Genomic DNA, 16744 nt, shown 5'->3' on the forward strand with positions numbered 1-16744 from the left:
AGAATTTAACTTTTATGAGATCACTAATTAGAGATTCTCTAGCTTTTTCATACAATTTACACTGCCAAAAAACGTGGTTTGGGTCCTCATGCCTCACCACAAAGACACTGATCTGAATTTACAATGTTGAATCTAAATAAACTACTCGCCAGAGAGGTATGCTCACTTCTTAATCTATTTAGAGAAACTATTGACTTTCTTCGAAATTTAAAATTTTTAAACCACGGAGCTGCGCCTCCTTATGTAACAAACTAAGTTTATAAAGCTGATCTTTAATGATTGGTTTTTGCTTCTCTGATTTTAAGTAATTTTTAAGAGAAGTGAGTACACTTCTAGAATCACTAAAAATACAGAAATCGTTTGCATTAATATGAAAGAATTTTTCCAGAGTACTAAATATAGCCATAGCTTCAGCCGTAAAGATAGAGGCATATTTAACTGTACGGTGCTTTCCAACTAACCCAGTCGATACATCTAACGTTGCAAAAAAATTCGTGCAAAAAAATGTAGAGCCTTCTCCGATAATTTTTTTTCACGTTTACTTCGAAATATAGTGTTAAATTTTTTTTTTCTTAAATCTAAGCTTTATTTATCTTAATACAAAACTGAAAGAGTGTGGCAAATGACAAATCTAATTTGGATTAGTTATTTGATTAAAATTGAACACAGATTTGAAAAAGGATCGAGAATTTGATATATATAAACTTTTACTTAATAATCTATCTCGCCCTAATATCCAGTTTGGTTTCAGTACTGTATCTTTTAGCGATAGTCTCAGTCGCGTCAAAATCAAATATGCGAGCAAAATAAAACAATAATTAAATTTTTTTAAGTATAAGTGGTTGAAAATTTATCGGCGTGGACCGCAAATGTTTTACAGCATTACGATCCATTTTTCGGGCCAGCCTATTAAACTAAAATATTTAAAACAGCAAAATATAACAATTCATTTAATTATATAGTTTTTTAGACCAATTATCATAAATTCACGTTGTTCAACCACTAGCTTATTGACCCTGAAAAGAGATGTTAATGTTTTTCGTTTAATTTGCAGGTAATTAGATGTTTAAAAAATGTATGTACGAATTGGAGCTTTATTTTTTGAAACTATATATTTATTAAATAAAAACACCAAGACATTAGACAATGTTTCACCTTAAGTGATTAATTGTTTACTTCAGCCATTAATTAATTATTTTTTTTAATATTGGATTATTGATACAGGTGAATAGTAATTATCCATGGGTAAAATCATGAAAAAGTTACAGCGGGTTAGAAAATCGTGTTTTAAAACAAAAACAAAATTAGTGACACTTTTAGAGAAACGAATCATCATATAATGCAGAAATTAATGGTCTTAAACTTTTTCCAAATGTCCATTGTTACATGATTTGTCCCTACATTTTCATAAAAAACGTTGTTAGAGTAAAAAGTACTTCTTTTAAGAATTATAAAAAGGAGAAGATAATCAATGTCATCATGAAGATTTTTCGATATGACTTCACCATCACTGCCTGGTCTACATTTAGTCACAAAATTATTAAATTATTTCATAATTAATTTATATAAAATTCAGATATAAATTATAATTATGTGTACATTTATTTTTATATAAAAATATGTAAACAGTTTCAGGGGATTTTTTTTTGAAATTTGCAAATTATACAATTAAAATAGCCATGAAGGTCAAGAGCAATTTATTTCAAGTCAATTATATTTATTTAATCTAGTGGACGATGGTTATTATTTACTATACAGATTATAATATAATTAAAATATGTCATAATTACACATGTGAAAATGATTTTTAATAGACGGATATACGAGTATACGGGGCGGTACAAAATTATCACATTGGAAGAATAAAAATAAAAGTTCCTTTGAAGTTTCTGAATCTGATGTACCATTAATTAGTTATTGATAATAAGTTTGAAAATGTCAATTGATAGTTTGGGCTATAGAGTCCATTTGATGGATTGTTCGGCAGTGATGATACTCACTAGGAGGACTCACTCGATTTAAAGATAAAAGTCCCTTGACTTCTCTTAAATATTTGCTTTCCATTTGCAATCCATTTTCAGATTCATTTCAATGACATGATTTCCCATTATTATTATTAATTATTATTATTTACTCTTTTGCATTTTCGATTTACAGCCATAAGTTTCGAGAAATTATATAATAATATCAATCATTGATTTAACTTTGTAATTTCGTCGATAATATTTGTTAGTGATTAGATCGGTGGAAACTTCTGCCACTATTTTTCCAGTAATATTTCTGACGCTGGAAGCTTAAGGTATACAAATATGGTCGACGCATGCAATGGCATCGATGTATATTGAGGTTTTCTGTTCTTAGACTACCGAGTCCAAAACATGTTGCCTATCTTCATCAAAACCATTGAATATCCGTAATTGGCTGATTTTTACAATCCTTTAATGTATCACTAAAGTTTTTGCAGATTTAAGATTTCTTTTAGTGCAGCTTGTGCTGTGTTGTTCTATTAATAAAATTAGAAGATTAAAATTTAAAGAAAATTTACTACATTTCAGCTTTTAACATTTATATTTTTTTCTTATTTTAATATTAACGTGTCGTCTTAGGGATTTTTATGGCACGCCATTTTACTATTTAATGTCCGAAAAAAAATGATCGTAATAATAATACATTATTATTATGTTATCATCATAATAATAATCATTTTCATTATGTACATAATTTTAATTCAATCATTTTTATTATGTACATAATTTTAATTCAATCATTTTTATTATGTACATAATTTTAATTCATATTAAATAGTAAAACGGCGTGCGATATATGTCCATTATGTACATAATTTTAATTCAATCATTTTTATTATGTACATAATTTTAATTCTCTATTTCCATTATGTACATAATTTTAATTCAATCATTTTTATTATGTACATAATTTTAATTCTCTATTTCCATTATGTACATAATTTTAATTCAATAATTTTTTTTTAATCTAATTCAAATAAAATTAACTGATTTATTATTATGTATCATCATAATAATAATACATTTTTATTATGATGATAACATAATAAAAATGTATTATTATTATGTATCATCATAATAATAATACATTATTATTATGATGATACATAATAAAAATACATTTTTATTATGTTATCATCATAATTTTAATTCTCGTCTCTCTTTTCTCATCTTATCTTATATCAATCTCTCTTTTACTAAGATTTATTTTACAAAATATAAAATATAAAATATAAAATTTCTGATTGAAAAAAAATAATTAATTAATTTTTTTCTCGATAAAAATTTGCCTATTAAATAGTAAAATGGCGTGCCATAGATTTTTGTGTGCTCTCATAATGTTAATTAAGTTATTACAAATGCGAACAAATTATTGAAGTTTAATGTTTTTACTGATGTCGAAAGATAGAATTTGATTGATAGCTGCAAATTTCTTTCGATGCATGTTCAAACTATGTCCAACAAGATTAATGAACAAAAAAAAAATAAAATATTATTTTCTATAAATAGACTTGCATGCTGTGATACGTCGATAATTTTTTAGATTAATATACTCACACATATCACTCAAATGATCCGTATAAGATCACTTATCGACTTCAGATTCTCCACGGTTGAGGATACGAACATAGATATCCAGCACATCATTTGACAAATAACAAAACCTAAAGTCACAGGAAAATCGAGGAATTTTTAAGTTAGACCTTCAATAGTTAAATATCTAAATGTAAAAAATGGCAAAAGCTTTCTAAGAATCTAAAATATTTCATAATTGGATTCTAATTATAGAACTATTTTCATAACAAAGAAAAAATTCAATTACGATATTAAAACATAATGAAAGTTGTTACGTATTTGAAAACATTTTTTATAGATATTTATAAAAATTATTTTAAATAACATAGAAAACTTATATTTTTGGGTGACAAGTTGTTAATTTAAAAAAAATATGTTTTTTTTCCAAATATGGATTATTGTTTTGTTTATAATAATGTTGTTAAATTTTTATTATGACCATAAAAAAAGTATGTTTGTTTTGTTAATATTTCATTTCCAATATTTTATTTGGATTTATTTAGACGCCAAAATATTGAAAATTTGGAGGTAATACAAAAGTTATATACTTATATTTAAAAAAATGACCCTTTTCCGGCGCGTACAAATATATTAATTTATTATTACGTTCGTTGAAGATAATGTCTGCTTTTTAAATATATATATAACGTTTTTAAAGAATAAACTTTTATGTAGCTTCCATGTATTAAATATCAACAAATTTCGACGCGAACGAGTTCCTTAAATAAAATTATAAAACGGCGAGTTAGTTAAATTTATTTAAACCCTAAAACCTTAAATTCACATTGGACGTAGAGTCCATAATCATTATTTACTACTTGATAGAAAGTTTTTAAATCGAATTACAAAATTGAAAATTTTATGTGTGATTCAATATTTAGCTTGATGTTTGGACTAAAACAAAATTTTTCGAATTAAATTTTTAATTTGATTTTTTAAGCTCAGTTAATAGTACAGGAGACGGTTAAAGGTCGATCTTCATCGATCTGGTAACCAGATGGGATGAGACATATTTTTTAATGAAATTTTATTGATTTTTAAACGCTCCTATCATAGTTTTTCCAAAAAAATTTTCATGGATATTTTTAATTAATTTTTTCCATGAACGGTTTTTTTTTTCAGATAAGTTCATACCATTATTTTCGTAATTAAATTATCTTCTTCTGTTACCGATTTCGATTGATGAACAGAAAAGTGTAGATCTGTTCATACCATTTGAAGAGGTAAGTCAATTTAGGTAAATACATCGATCTGTTTACCAATTGAAATGGGTATCGGAAGAAAGATAATGTATTTACAAAAATAATGGTGTAGGCATGCATGAAAACTTTTCGATAGAAAAATTATGATTATATCGATAGAAAAATTATTTCTTAGATCATAATACTAATTATTCCCGAAAAGTGGGGAGTGTTTCCCCTAAAGTGACAACAAATTAATACTACACCTAATTATCAAGATAGGCTTAGCATTGAAATAGTGCGAAGGTTTTTCTTTTGTATTGGGGATTTTCTAAAATTTTGAATTTAATATTATTACTATTTCTTTCTTTCAAGCAACTTCAAATGACGAAGAATTTAACATTGTTACACGACTCGAATGGAACGCAACCCCTGTATTTTCTATAAATGCTGTAATGAATGCAGTACCGTACGTAATTATTCATCATTCATTTACTCCAGGCGAATGTCACACGCAAAAGCAATGTGCTAATGCAATGAAATCAATTCAAAATTATCATCGGGTATGTTTATAACTTAATTAATCAATTTTTAATTTAAAAATTTTAAGAATAGTTTGGCTTCAAGACTGTATGACTCATACTATAATAGATAAACCACGCCTCATGTCAGAATTTTTGTTAGCGCATGATGAAATTGTTCTGATGAAGGATGATTGCCCCACACAAAGTCAGATTTTTACTAAGCCACCTTGGAGCGTACATTTTCATACAAAATTTCCAAAGACGAAAGGGTTTTCCATTAATTTTCTGAACTACAATTTTCTCTGAAAGGAATAATAATATCCTTGTATCAATCGGAAAATAAGAGATTAATTCCCATAATTTTTGAGCCTAGGAAAATTTATATACATTTTCCTCGCGCTAATTCTTTTCAGAAAATCTGACTTCCGTGACTGTATCCCAAAAATCCCTCGAAAGTCAAGAAAATATATTATCATTAATTTTCAAAGTGAAATCGTTAATATGCCTTTGATAATATATACAGGAGGTTAATAAATGGAATGATATTGGATATAATTTTGGTGTGGGTGGTGACGGCAGAGCATATCAAGGCCGAGGCTGGGGACATGTTGGTGCACATGCTCCAAATTACAATAGTCAAAGTATTGGAATCTGTTTGATTGGTGATTGGAGATGTAAGTTTACAAACAGTATTTTACCTTATTTCGAGGAAATCAATGTCAACGATTATTCACCATAAAGTAAATTTTGATAAGCCTCCCAATCTGCGATTTGCTTATTCAAATACCCGTATACAGTGACAGAGAAGATGAGCTATTGTCTCCTCCTCCTCACCACTGTGATAACTTCTGTAGGTCACTCACTAAGTATGCCATTTAAAAATAATATTGTCCAAAATTTTCCGATTTTTCCTACGCCACATCCGAAAATGCATTTAAAAACAACTCTCTAGGTCTATATTTTACTTAGCATTTGTTGCACCTTGTTGAATTTTCAAAGAAAAATTTTAATTTCATTTTATCATTTTAAATTTCCTATTGCATGTACCGAAACTTCGTTTTTTGAATTTTTTTTATTTCCTTTTTTTTTTAAATTTTAGACTTTGTTCCACCCGAAAGTCAACTCGAGGTTACCAAAAAATTAATTAAGTATGGCGTTGACCAAGGATTCATTCAAAGCAATTATACGCTATATGGACATCGTCAAGTACGCAGCAATACAGAATGTCCTGGTGATGCATTATACAAAGAAATACAAACATGGGAACATTATTCATCCATTGTTACACCATAGCGTTTAAGTGCACAATCAACTCTAAAAAAGATTATATTGTTTCCAGAAAAAATAAATGTAATTGAAATTTTTCATAAATTTCTTGATCCCATTAAGTACAGAAAAAAAAATTTTTTTGTGCATCGATAACGGCCGCCATATTGAACAAATTGATAAATACAATAGCAATAGCTCCATATTAGATTAAAAATAAGAAAATTATAGTATTACATTAATCCTCATCTGTGTCTTATTTCATAATATCCCAAGCTCATACTTCTGCGATTTGAGAGAGCAGTTTCCCAGGGTATTTATAGGGTATTTCTAGGGTTTACAAATGTATAAGTATCTTAAATTTTTATTATACCTACTTCCATGTCAACCCAACCAGATTCTATTTAAATAAAGTGAGAAATTATGAATCATTGCATATGAACTATGGGAAAAAATAATTTCGACAATTTCCTAAATATGTACATACCGTTAAGCTTGTTTCTTTTAAAATAAAAAAAAATCGTAGCGAAGGAGCTGCGTTAGCTAAGCGAATTCCTTCAGAGATTGAACAAATTTTAAATAAGATCGAATATTGCATTTTTATTTTTCAAGAATTTTTATATCGAAAACTAAGCGTTTAGAGAAAAAATCACAAGAGTACTTTTTTGCTTAAAACTGGTCAAAAAATACAAAAATATTTTTTTTTCCAAAATTTCACCAGTCACAATCAGTACAAATGCAATAGCTCCATTTCCTTCAGCAATTCGCTAAAAAGTAATGTTTATTTTTGAACAAAGGACCTTTGTTTGGAAAAGTTTTTTTATCAACTCAATACATTTGCCTTTATTTGCAAGCAGATAAGGTACAATAAAAAAAAATTTTTCAAAAAATAGAACCGACGAAAATTACCTATACAAAAATGCAAAAAATTATTTTAAACTACCAGTTACATACGCCCAACATTTTTCGTTTCCATTCTTAAAAGTCTTTGAATAGTTATCGAAAGTTATCCAATCCAATGATAAAAGTAAAAGAAGTCGGCGTAGGAGTTTGAGTACGGTATAGCTGAGAAAATACTTACACTTCATGAATAAATTATAGATACAATAAACCTATTGGGTTTTCCAGCTAAGGGATACTCAACCTAGATAGCGTTTTAAAGAGTAACCCATATCAACGAAAAATAATCTGTTATTCACAACAACGTCAATACACATCAGTTGTTTTTAGACACTTCCGTGTTAAATACTCCATTAAGATTCGATTTAAAAAAAATTTCAATCCTTGTTTTATTTATTTCCAAGGAATAAAAGTATTTTGATAAAAGCAATACTGAAACTTGAATTTGATTTAATCTAATAAAAATGATTTATTAAACCAAACACAAAACTGGTGAACAAAAAACAACTGTTTTATCGAAGAAGACGTTATATCTCAATTGAAAAGTATGATAAATAAACCAAATCACCTTGAATAAAATGTTGAAAAGTTGAATGTTTTTTAATAAACATATGGGATTCCCCAGATTGAAATTATCAAAGTAAATATGTAAATACTATGTGATCTGTACTATTTATTACACCAAATGTTATAAATCAAGCTCGTAACCAGAAATTCCATCCGGAGGAGAGATGATTGTTTCTTGAAATTCAATCAGAAAGTTCTAAGAGTGAAGTTTTCAACATGTATAACTACTCTGATTATCAAATAGAAAACTAGTTTCTTATTGCCCACATGAATCATTGACATATTTACGACTTGTTTTCATGGAATTTTTGTTTCTGATGTACCACGTTTCAAATGCATTGAGTTTAGCTTCATTTACATTTTTTAATGAATGTCCCAGTTTCACACGAATATAGTAGTGCTTTGCAAAATATAAGTTTTGCAAAATAATTTTTTGCGACCCCCTTAGAATTGTAACCAAATTACCGATGTTTTGTTAAAGAGAAAAAACTGAAGAATTTAAAATTTCTTAAAACGTCTTCAAGCAAACGATTGAAGTATCATTGACCTTTAAGCTTCGACCCTTTCATTTTTCCTAAAAACTTCTGTGAATAAAAATTATTCACCATCTGCGTATAAATAAATCTGTACAAATAATATATATATATAATATAATAATTGTATTGCTACTAATTGTGTTGTTTTATGCAGGAGCGTACAAACCGTCACATCAGTGGTAGCAATAATATAGAGTCCCCACACCTGTAAGTTAATAATTCATTCCATTTTTTTCAATGATGAATTATTTATAAATAAAAGTCCATCACTTATAATTGAAAAACAAGACTTTTGGTATTTTCTAAAAGCTATTTTGGTATTTTCTTGTAAGCTGGCTTTTTATTCGTTTTGATTTTTCCGATTATCTTTTAGCGATTTAATGGAAATTACATATGGCAACTTATTTTAACTGTCAATCTTTTAAAACAATAAAGGCACCGAAGTGTCGCAACATTATGTGGAAAAATACAATGGCTACGCCCGTGGTTGAAGGGGATTTTTGTTTGAGCGAGACACAAATATTACAATTTTAAAATTCCTGACTCATTGTAATATCGTTATGATTCAGTATAAATAAATTAAAAATTGCAGTATACTGCTGCTGAAAAATTGTCGGTAAGTTAACAGGTAAAAAACAATATGCGAAATAGTGTGAGTTATTCTAATGATTTACCTTAGAAAATATTTTTTGAAATTTTGAATCTTTTAAATTGTGTATCATTGATCGATCCTGAATAGCGGTTTTTCATGGCCAAGTAGTGGTAATGTGTTTATCAGCCTATATATACATGTATTCTTTTTAGGCACACTAGTGAGTAAAACCGTGGGCAGTAATGAAAATGCAATACGGTAATCACCAGACGCCATAATGCGAAAAAGAAAAAATGAAATTTGATGAACCATGTTAAGTGGGGTATCATTGAATAGCTATTAAATTGACAAATCGATTGATATAAGAATCATTGAAATTAGCTAGCGCATTTGTTCTCTAGAGCGCCACAAAGAGCCAAGAAAGGTACGAACATGAAACTAAAAATGAAAAGAACAAGTCGAATAGTTTACATAGGGACTTAAAAGTCGGATTAAGATCTAGACCGGTTTAAATTTTCCCATTAACGTACCCCGACTAATTAAGTCGCTATGTAAACTACTGGACTTGTTTTTTTTTTCAATTTTTATTTAACACAGTCAGGTTTTTTGATTTTTTTAATTCATTTTTTTATTGTCAATTTAATTGTGATGAAAACACCACATTTTTAAAACTACAGAACCATTTTATACAGCTTCTCTTTAATTTTATTATCTTTATTTTAATAATTTATGAAGCTCTTAGCTGCTGGGAGTATACGAAACAAATTTTGTAATTACTTCATTTCAATGTTAATAAATCACAGAAATTTTTAAAAATTTTTTAAATAAAATTATTAAGAAATAACTGACAGTGGCTGTGATTTTTTATTACAATATGGCAAAAGAATCACAAAATAAACAATAGCCCACCAAAAATTATCCAAATAGAACATCTTATGGCACAAATAGTTCATGATAATAATCGAATACTCAGAATCGCATAGCTACTTACTGCTTCAATACTACAAAAACATTTTTAAATTTTTTTTATATTTAGTGAAACAGAGTGTTAGTTTCACTTATCTTTTAGTAAGTAATCGCATGTTATGACGTCAATCTTAGTGAGTGTAATGTGATTTTTTTTGAGAGTTTTGATTAGTAAGTCATTTTTGTTGTTGTCAAAAATACTCATATAAATAATTATTTTATAACAAGTAAACAAACTTCTCGTATATAATCTGCCGTTGCCTGATCCAGCGCTGCTAGTGGAATATTTTTGGATTTAGTGGAACTTCTATATCGTTTCATTGTACAGGGCATTTCAACAAGAGATTTAAAAAAAAGCAATACTTTTGTGAAAAGAACTGATAATATAGTAGACATCGAAAAAATGTATTCTTAATTTCCGACTATTTTTCCCAAGTTCTGGCAGAATCCACCCTTATAGTTTGGAACGTTATTCTCTCTAATATTTTAAAATTTCCTTACTCATACATCCATGAATTAAGAAATTGAGGTCGTAATCTGATTTTAATATAAACATATTTGAGATAAATACACAAAATTATTAGTAATATGTGAATCAATACTTATCTAGGGGATTTTAAAAGTTTTTTTTTCTTTTTTTTGTGTTTTATCATCAATTTTCAAATGTCTCAATCAAATTTTTTGTAAACAATTGATACAGAGCTTACTTTTAATGACGTACCGAATACCCGCATCCTTATAAGTAAATTCTTTGTTTATGAATATTTTTTCTTAGTATTTTATAGCAAATAGAATAAATATATATATATATATATATATATATATATATATTAATCATATATAAATCTTTGATGCACTTGTACGTTACGGTGTTATCTCGAAATTTTATAAATACATAAGACAAAAAATAACACGCATAACACGATTAAAGTCGTATAATACAGAAAATGGTATATTTATCCTTAATTTATTTCACTACGAACCAGGTAAAATACCTTTTGAACGACTCATTTACTTGGATGAAAGTAAATAAATCGCACCACCAAGATTTTAAGTGTTGTTTACAGTTAGTGCTGTTACTCGCCCGTATTTCGTTTTCTTGATTCAGAAAAAATAATACCAAGGCTTTGCAAATTTCGTACAATCACTATTGGGAAATTTTCATTATTATACACATATCGCCTCATATTCCTTAAAACTTTTTTACTCTTATCAATCATATGCTGCACATGTTGATTCTATCTCTCATTATGGCTCATTATCACAAAACGCAAATAATAGAATTATTTCACATTTTCGATCATACACTGCTTATATTTTTCTCATACTTGATTCTCTCCAGACACAACCATCAATTTTGTTTTATTCGCATTGACACTTCGTTTTCACTTTTCACAGTACTCTTCTGGAGCATTTAAGGTTCAGCGCATCCAACCAACGGTTTTTGCCACAAACATGACGTCACCTTTTCCCTTAATACATGGTGACGTCGTATAATATCATCTATCCACTCATACATATCGTTAATATACAACAGGGAAAAAGGTGCAGATAAATGGCAACCTTACCTGATACTTTGTTTCATTTCACAGTTGATACTTACCCTTCTAACACCCGAGCGAGTATTGCAAGTCGTAGATTGGTAAACAGATTGAATAAGCTGTAAGAGGTTGCTCCTGCATTTGAATTCTGAAATGTGGAGAAGAAATAATAACAACTTCATTAACGTCTTGAAATACACTTTCTGAGAGTAATTGGTTGTTAGTGTAACCAAATGAATATATGCGAGATGGTAACCATGTATCTCATTGATCTTGCATACGATCAATAAGAAATAAGAATCAACAGTTTTAAGAGATTACCAGGTACTTCAATGCTTCGAAAGCTTTCTCAAAATTAATGAAGCACAAGTTCGTGCGCTTGATGGTTAAAGGTTTATCTATAATTGTCTTCGAAAGGACATTATTATTGTACCACATATTCTTTACGAAAGCCAGCTTGATCCTCATTGATTATATTATTATCGCCAATCCATTGCCATAGTCATTAGGATAAAAGCTTTGCGTAAATTTTACTTAGACTAAACATAAGCGTTATTACTCCGTAATTACCAAAATCGCTGGAATTTCCCTTTCCTTTGAAGATGTTATTAAACCTGTGGTCCAGTTACTTGGGTACTTCGTATTATAAAACATGATATTGAATACACGAATTTAATAATTTCATCCCTTCCTGGTGCCTTATTATTCTTTACTGAGTGTGTGACTAATCTTATATCTGATTCATGAGCAAATACGTCGGAATTATCTCAACTTACAGAGAATGCTGCTATATAAATCAGTTGTGAGTTTTCTATTTCATGTAATTTTATACTATCAGTGTGTACTATCAATTTGAATTAATTATCATAATTTATTAATTAAATTATAACAAATACAATTGATTATTGTGTCAAAAGTTAATTTTTCAACTTTTTATAATATTAAATACGGAAACTATATTCGTACTTCGGAAAAAAATGGTCACATTTACAAATTAAAATTTATTTTTTTAAATTACTTACTCCTCAATTAATTTTAAGAACAAAAAAGTATCCTTGGTTCATCGTTGCATAAAATAATACCTACTACTGCATGTAAAATGTATACTATTTTACTACCATTGTTGCTTTTACGTAAGTGATTATGTTTTACGTTATACTTTTTTCAGTTTCATTTAAATATGATTGTGTTACCAAGATGGTTTCCAAATTTTCGTCGTTAGCAATACTTCTTGCAATAGTAAACATGTCGAAAAAACACAACGCATTTATACTTATACTACACGTAATTGTTCAAAATCAAAGATCTGGTCTGTTCAAGTAGTGTAAAACTTTCTATAAGCGAGGTTGAATAAGCATACGCAATGTGCTATTCGTTTTAATTTTTTTTATTATTTTAATATTTAGGAATAAGATTGAAAATTTTTTTTTCCAAAAATTATTAAAAATTTAAACAAAATATAAAATATAACTATTTAATGGATTGCAAGATCATGAAAATACCCAATTCAGTCTGTATAAACTTTCGACTTCTTGCAAAAGAATGTGCAGTCGAGAATTTTCGTTCTATAATTCTGATATTCTATAATATACAAATGTTGTTTCCATTTATTACTTTAACAAAAATCGAAACGGCTAGAAGAATATTATTATAAAAGTGTCTTTATTAATTTCTTCTCTCATTTAGTTGTAAATTTGCATATAAAATATAAAAAGTGGAATTGCAAACTTAAAACAAAAAGTTGTAAAATTAATTTATTTTACCTTTAAACAAAATAACGATTATCATGGACTTCCACAAATTGAAGCTCTCAACAATCAATAAAATATATTAATTATTATAACAGAAAATTGTACCATGGATCTGGTTTCTCGCGAAGAATGGCACGCTAAACCACCCAAAGAAGTAACACCAATGAAAAATCCTGTACCTTATGTAATAATTCATCACTCTGAAACTCCAAAAGCATGTAATACAGAGGCCGAATGCATTCGTGCAATGCAATCAATGCAAAATTATCATCAAGTAAGTTTTCTTATAACATTTATTACCCATAAAACTATTAAATTAATTAGAAATTCATACTTTTTAAAATAATAGGAAACCTTGTTTTGACGAACTTCGAAAGCAAAAATATCAACAAATATGCTGTTCAATTTCTACAAAATGTAGGCCATTTTCAAAACATTGTTTGAAAAAAATTCCTAATTTGTAAACAAAAAAGAACAAACATTTTTTATAAATGTTTAATTTCATTTCTACCGAATTTATTATTATTAATATTTTTTTAGATAAACATTTCCTCAATCTTTTATCATTAATAGAATATGAGTTGAACATTTATCAAATTTATGGTCTTTGAGATCCTTTTAAGTTCTCTTCCTCTATGTAGATCAAATGTTTACTCGTGTCAGTAATCGAAGAGTGTTGTCGAAATTTAGCTAAGGAAATTAAAGTGGATATCCAATAAGCAATCAAATATAGTTTCATTAGTTTTGCATACAGTAGTTGAAGCACAATTTTAGTAACATAAATTCCATTCTCCAGTCAAAAAATGTTCGTTATCGTGAGCTAAAATAATAATTTTTATCATTAACATAGGAAATAAAAAAATGGAATGATATTGGATACAATTTTGCAGTGGGAGGTGATTATAGAGCATATATTGGACGAGGTTGGAGTGCAGTTGGTGCACATGCTCCAAACTATAACAGTAGAAGTATTGGAATTTGTGTGATTGGAAACTGGTCAAGTTAGTATAAAATTTTACTAAAATTTGAAAATTCGTGTAATTGCATTTGAACAATAAGGCAAAGTGCAAGTTGAGGCGCATCTCGGGGACGTTCAAGTCTTACTATAGTAAGCGGAAGTTTTTATGTGCTCATTAGTTTAGCGCACCGAGTGAGGTTTCTGTAATTTAAAGTGAACAGTCTAACTAAAATAAAATTAAATGGCTTTTGGAAGACCGTCGGAAACACACATAAGGACAATTAAATTGGTCTTAAAATTCTGTACACAATTCTTACAGAATTGTAATCCGAGGTATCGTGAGCACCAGAAACCGAATTGTTAATTTAGTATATTTTTGGTTAATTTAAAATGCAATAATTATTTATTCTAATAGTATGTTTTTAGGTTCTTATAAACCGCATTCAAATCCGACTTATAAATTTTTCAAACTACATATGCTTTGTTCCTGGGACAAGTACCAATATAAGCCTAACATATTTTAAAAAGAACTTATTTTATTTTTATAGAGATTCTACCACCAAGTAAACAGCTACAAACTGTGAAAGACTTAATACAATGTGGTGTTGATGATGGTTACATCAGTAATGACTACATATTATATGGCCATCGGCAAGTACGTGCTACAGATTGTCCGGGAGATGCATTATATAAAGAAATACAAACATGGCCACATTATTCACCAAATTGAAAAACAAAAAATTAGAAAAATATTATTCTCGAATAAAAAATAACAGTTGCACTATAAATCCCAGGAATAAAGATCCCCGTAACACATTTAAACAAAGATTGCTGAGAAACATTTGTTGAGTTATTCCAAATTGACTTTTATTAGCTTTCTATAGATCAGTATTATGCAAGTAATTGAATTTTTCATCGAATTCAAATAGTGCCATATCTTCCATATTTTGTTTATTTTCTGTAATCCCGAAATCCAAAAAATCGTTTAGTTTGTTATAAAATAAAATAGTCATGCAAAAATATATACTTATTTACGATAATAATATTTCTTGGTTGTCAGGTACAAAGGGATTTAGTCAAGGACAGACGTAGTAAGGTATCGATGAACTTCGATTTTTAAGATACAAATTTTAAATATATTCCATGTAATTCGACTCTTTCGGAATAAGTCACCTAACATAGATTATCCAACTATGACGGGAAAATTTCTGACAGTGAAGATGCTTTATTGTTATATTATTTAGTATTATTATTATACAGGAAGTTCCATTTAACTTGAAACTGAGCTTTGAGACTTAAAAATAAATAATAATATCAAAAAGTTTAAAACAATAATTTTAGAGCATAAAAAGTTAGTAAAATACAACAAAAGAGCCAACACAATTGGATTCTTAATGGCATAAGATAAAGGCAAAGTTTCAGTTGGAAGCTTGTTCATCTTACCAAGCCCTACCATTTTTGATGAAACACTTTTGCGAAAAATGGGATACATCCGCCAGAAATATTAAAAAAAAAGTTTATATTCTTAGTAGAATAGTTGAAGAGAATTTATGATAGGTATTAAATTTTGTTTTGTATTAAAGGTCGTATTTTAGTTCACTTAGGTTAAAGTTTATAATTTTAATACGGAAGTCAAATATTTATTAACATATTGAAATATTTTAGATAAATCTAATTAAGGCGAATACCTATTCAATTTAAACTATAACTCCATCTCTAATCATTAACGAACCAGGTACGATTTTTAAAAGAGCTTGTTAGTCCAGGTCAATCTCTTAATACTTAATCAGTATAATTTTTCTGCTCTAGCTTTTTTTTTAACTTTTTTTTTTTGTAAAATATTTTCTTAAAGTAGCAATTTGTCTCAAGTTAAATGCGCCACCCTACATATAATTGTGTATAAATGATTTTATTTTCAAAATAAATATTTTAATATTAAATATAATAAGTCGTTTTTTTTTGCATATTCTTGTTTAGAAAATAAGAACTAGGAGCTTATCTGACGTAAATGAAGATCAGAATTATTTTAAATAATTTTTTAAATTCTATCATAATATTTTTCGTATAGATTTTCGTTTGTCAGTTACACAAAGTTGAAAAATACTAAAAAGTAAAATTTTTCGTTGAACAAACTTTTGATCCTGCAAAAAAAAAAAAGAATTTTTTCGATGAGGGAGAAGTTTCCTTTTCTAATTTATTAACTGATTCCATTTCTGATTTATCTACTCTATTGAAAGATGGTGGATTAATATGCTTGAGGTAGAATCCATTTCATAATAATATGCATATGAGCAAGGTGAAAGGAACCCATAAATTTGTTTAAATATGGGTATTTAATAGTTTGATCTTTGGCTTTAAAG

At 28.1% G+C, this 16744-nt stretch overlaps 2 protein-coding genes across 3 annotated transcripts; both read left to right on the plus strand.

Moving 5' to 3' along the window:
- The first annotated feature begins 4033 nt into the window (after positions 1-4033).
- Positions 4034-6728, plus strand: LOC123299729 (peptidoglycan-recognition protein LB-like). The gene is made up of 4 exons (XM_044882050.1): positions 4034-4051; positions 5159-5346; positions 5831-5981; positions 6407-6728. The coding sequence occupies exons 2-4, from the start codon at positions 5239-5241 to the stop codon at positions 6598-6600; spliced, it is 453 nt and encodes a 150-aa protein (XP_044737985.1). The 5' UTR covers positions 4034-4051; positions 5159-5238; the 3' UTR covers positions 6601-6728.
- Positions 6729-10222: 3494 nt separating this feature from the next.
- On the plus strand, positions 10223-16324 carry LOC123299728 (peptidoglycan-recognition protein LB-like). 2 transcript variants are annotated; one of them, XM_044882049.1, is made up of 4 exons: positions 10223-10305; positions 13522-13700; positions 14277-14427; positions 14933-16324. In XM_044882049.1, the coding sequence occupies exons 2-4, from the start codon at positions 13533-13535 to the stop codon at positions 15112-15114; spliced, it is 501 nt and encodes a 166-aa protein (XP_044737984.1). In that variant the 5' UTR covers positions 10223-10305; positions 13522-13532; the 3' UTR covers positions 15115-16324. The 2 variants fall into 2 exon arrangements, with proteins under 2 accessions (XP_044737984.1, XP_044737983.1); XM_044882048.1 differs by lacking the exon at positions 10223-10305 and adding an exon at positions 12675-12808.
- The last annotated feature ends 420 nt before the right edge of the window (positions 16325-16744 follow it).

Source organism: Chrysoperla carnea, chromosome 5 (genome assembly GCF_905475395.1).
Source record: "Chrysoperla carnea chromosome 5, inChrCarn1.1, whole genome shotgun sequence".
In the NCBI taxonomy this organism is placed as follows: Eukaryota; Metazoa; Arthropoda; class Insecta; order Neuroptera; family Chrysopidae; genus Chrysoperla; species Chrysoperla carnea.

Coding starts and splice junctions, on each gene's coding strand:
- LOC123299729 (XM_044882050.1), top strand. CDS start 5,239: ATGAATGCAGTACCGTACGTAATTATTCATCATTCATTTACTCCAGGC. Junction 5,347..5,830: donor CAATTCAAAATTATCATCGG/GTATGTTTATAA, acceptor TAATATATACAG/GAGGTTAATAAATGGAATGA. Junction 5,982..6,406: donor TTTGATTGGTGATTGGAGAT/GTAAGTTTACAA, acceptor TTTAAATTTTAG/ACTTTGTTCCACCCGAAAGT.
- LOC123299728 (XM_044882048.1), top strand. CDS start 12,775: ATGTATACTATTTTACTACCATTGTTGCTTTTAC. Junction 12,809..13,521: donor ACTACCATTGTTGCTTTTAC/GTAAGTGATTAT, acceptor TTATTATAACAG/AAAATTGTACCATGGATCTG. Junction 14,428..14,932: donor TGTGATTGGAAACTGGTCAA/GTTAGTATAAAA, acceptor TTATTTTTATAG/AGATTCTACCACCAAGTAAA.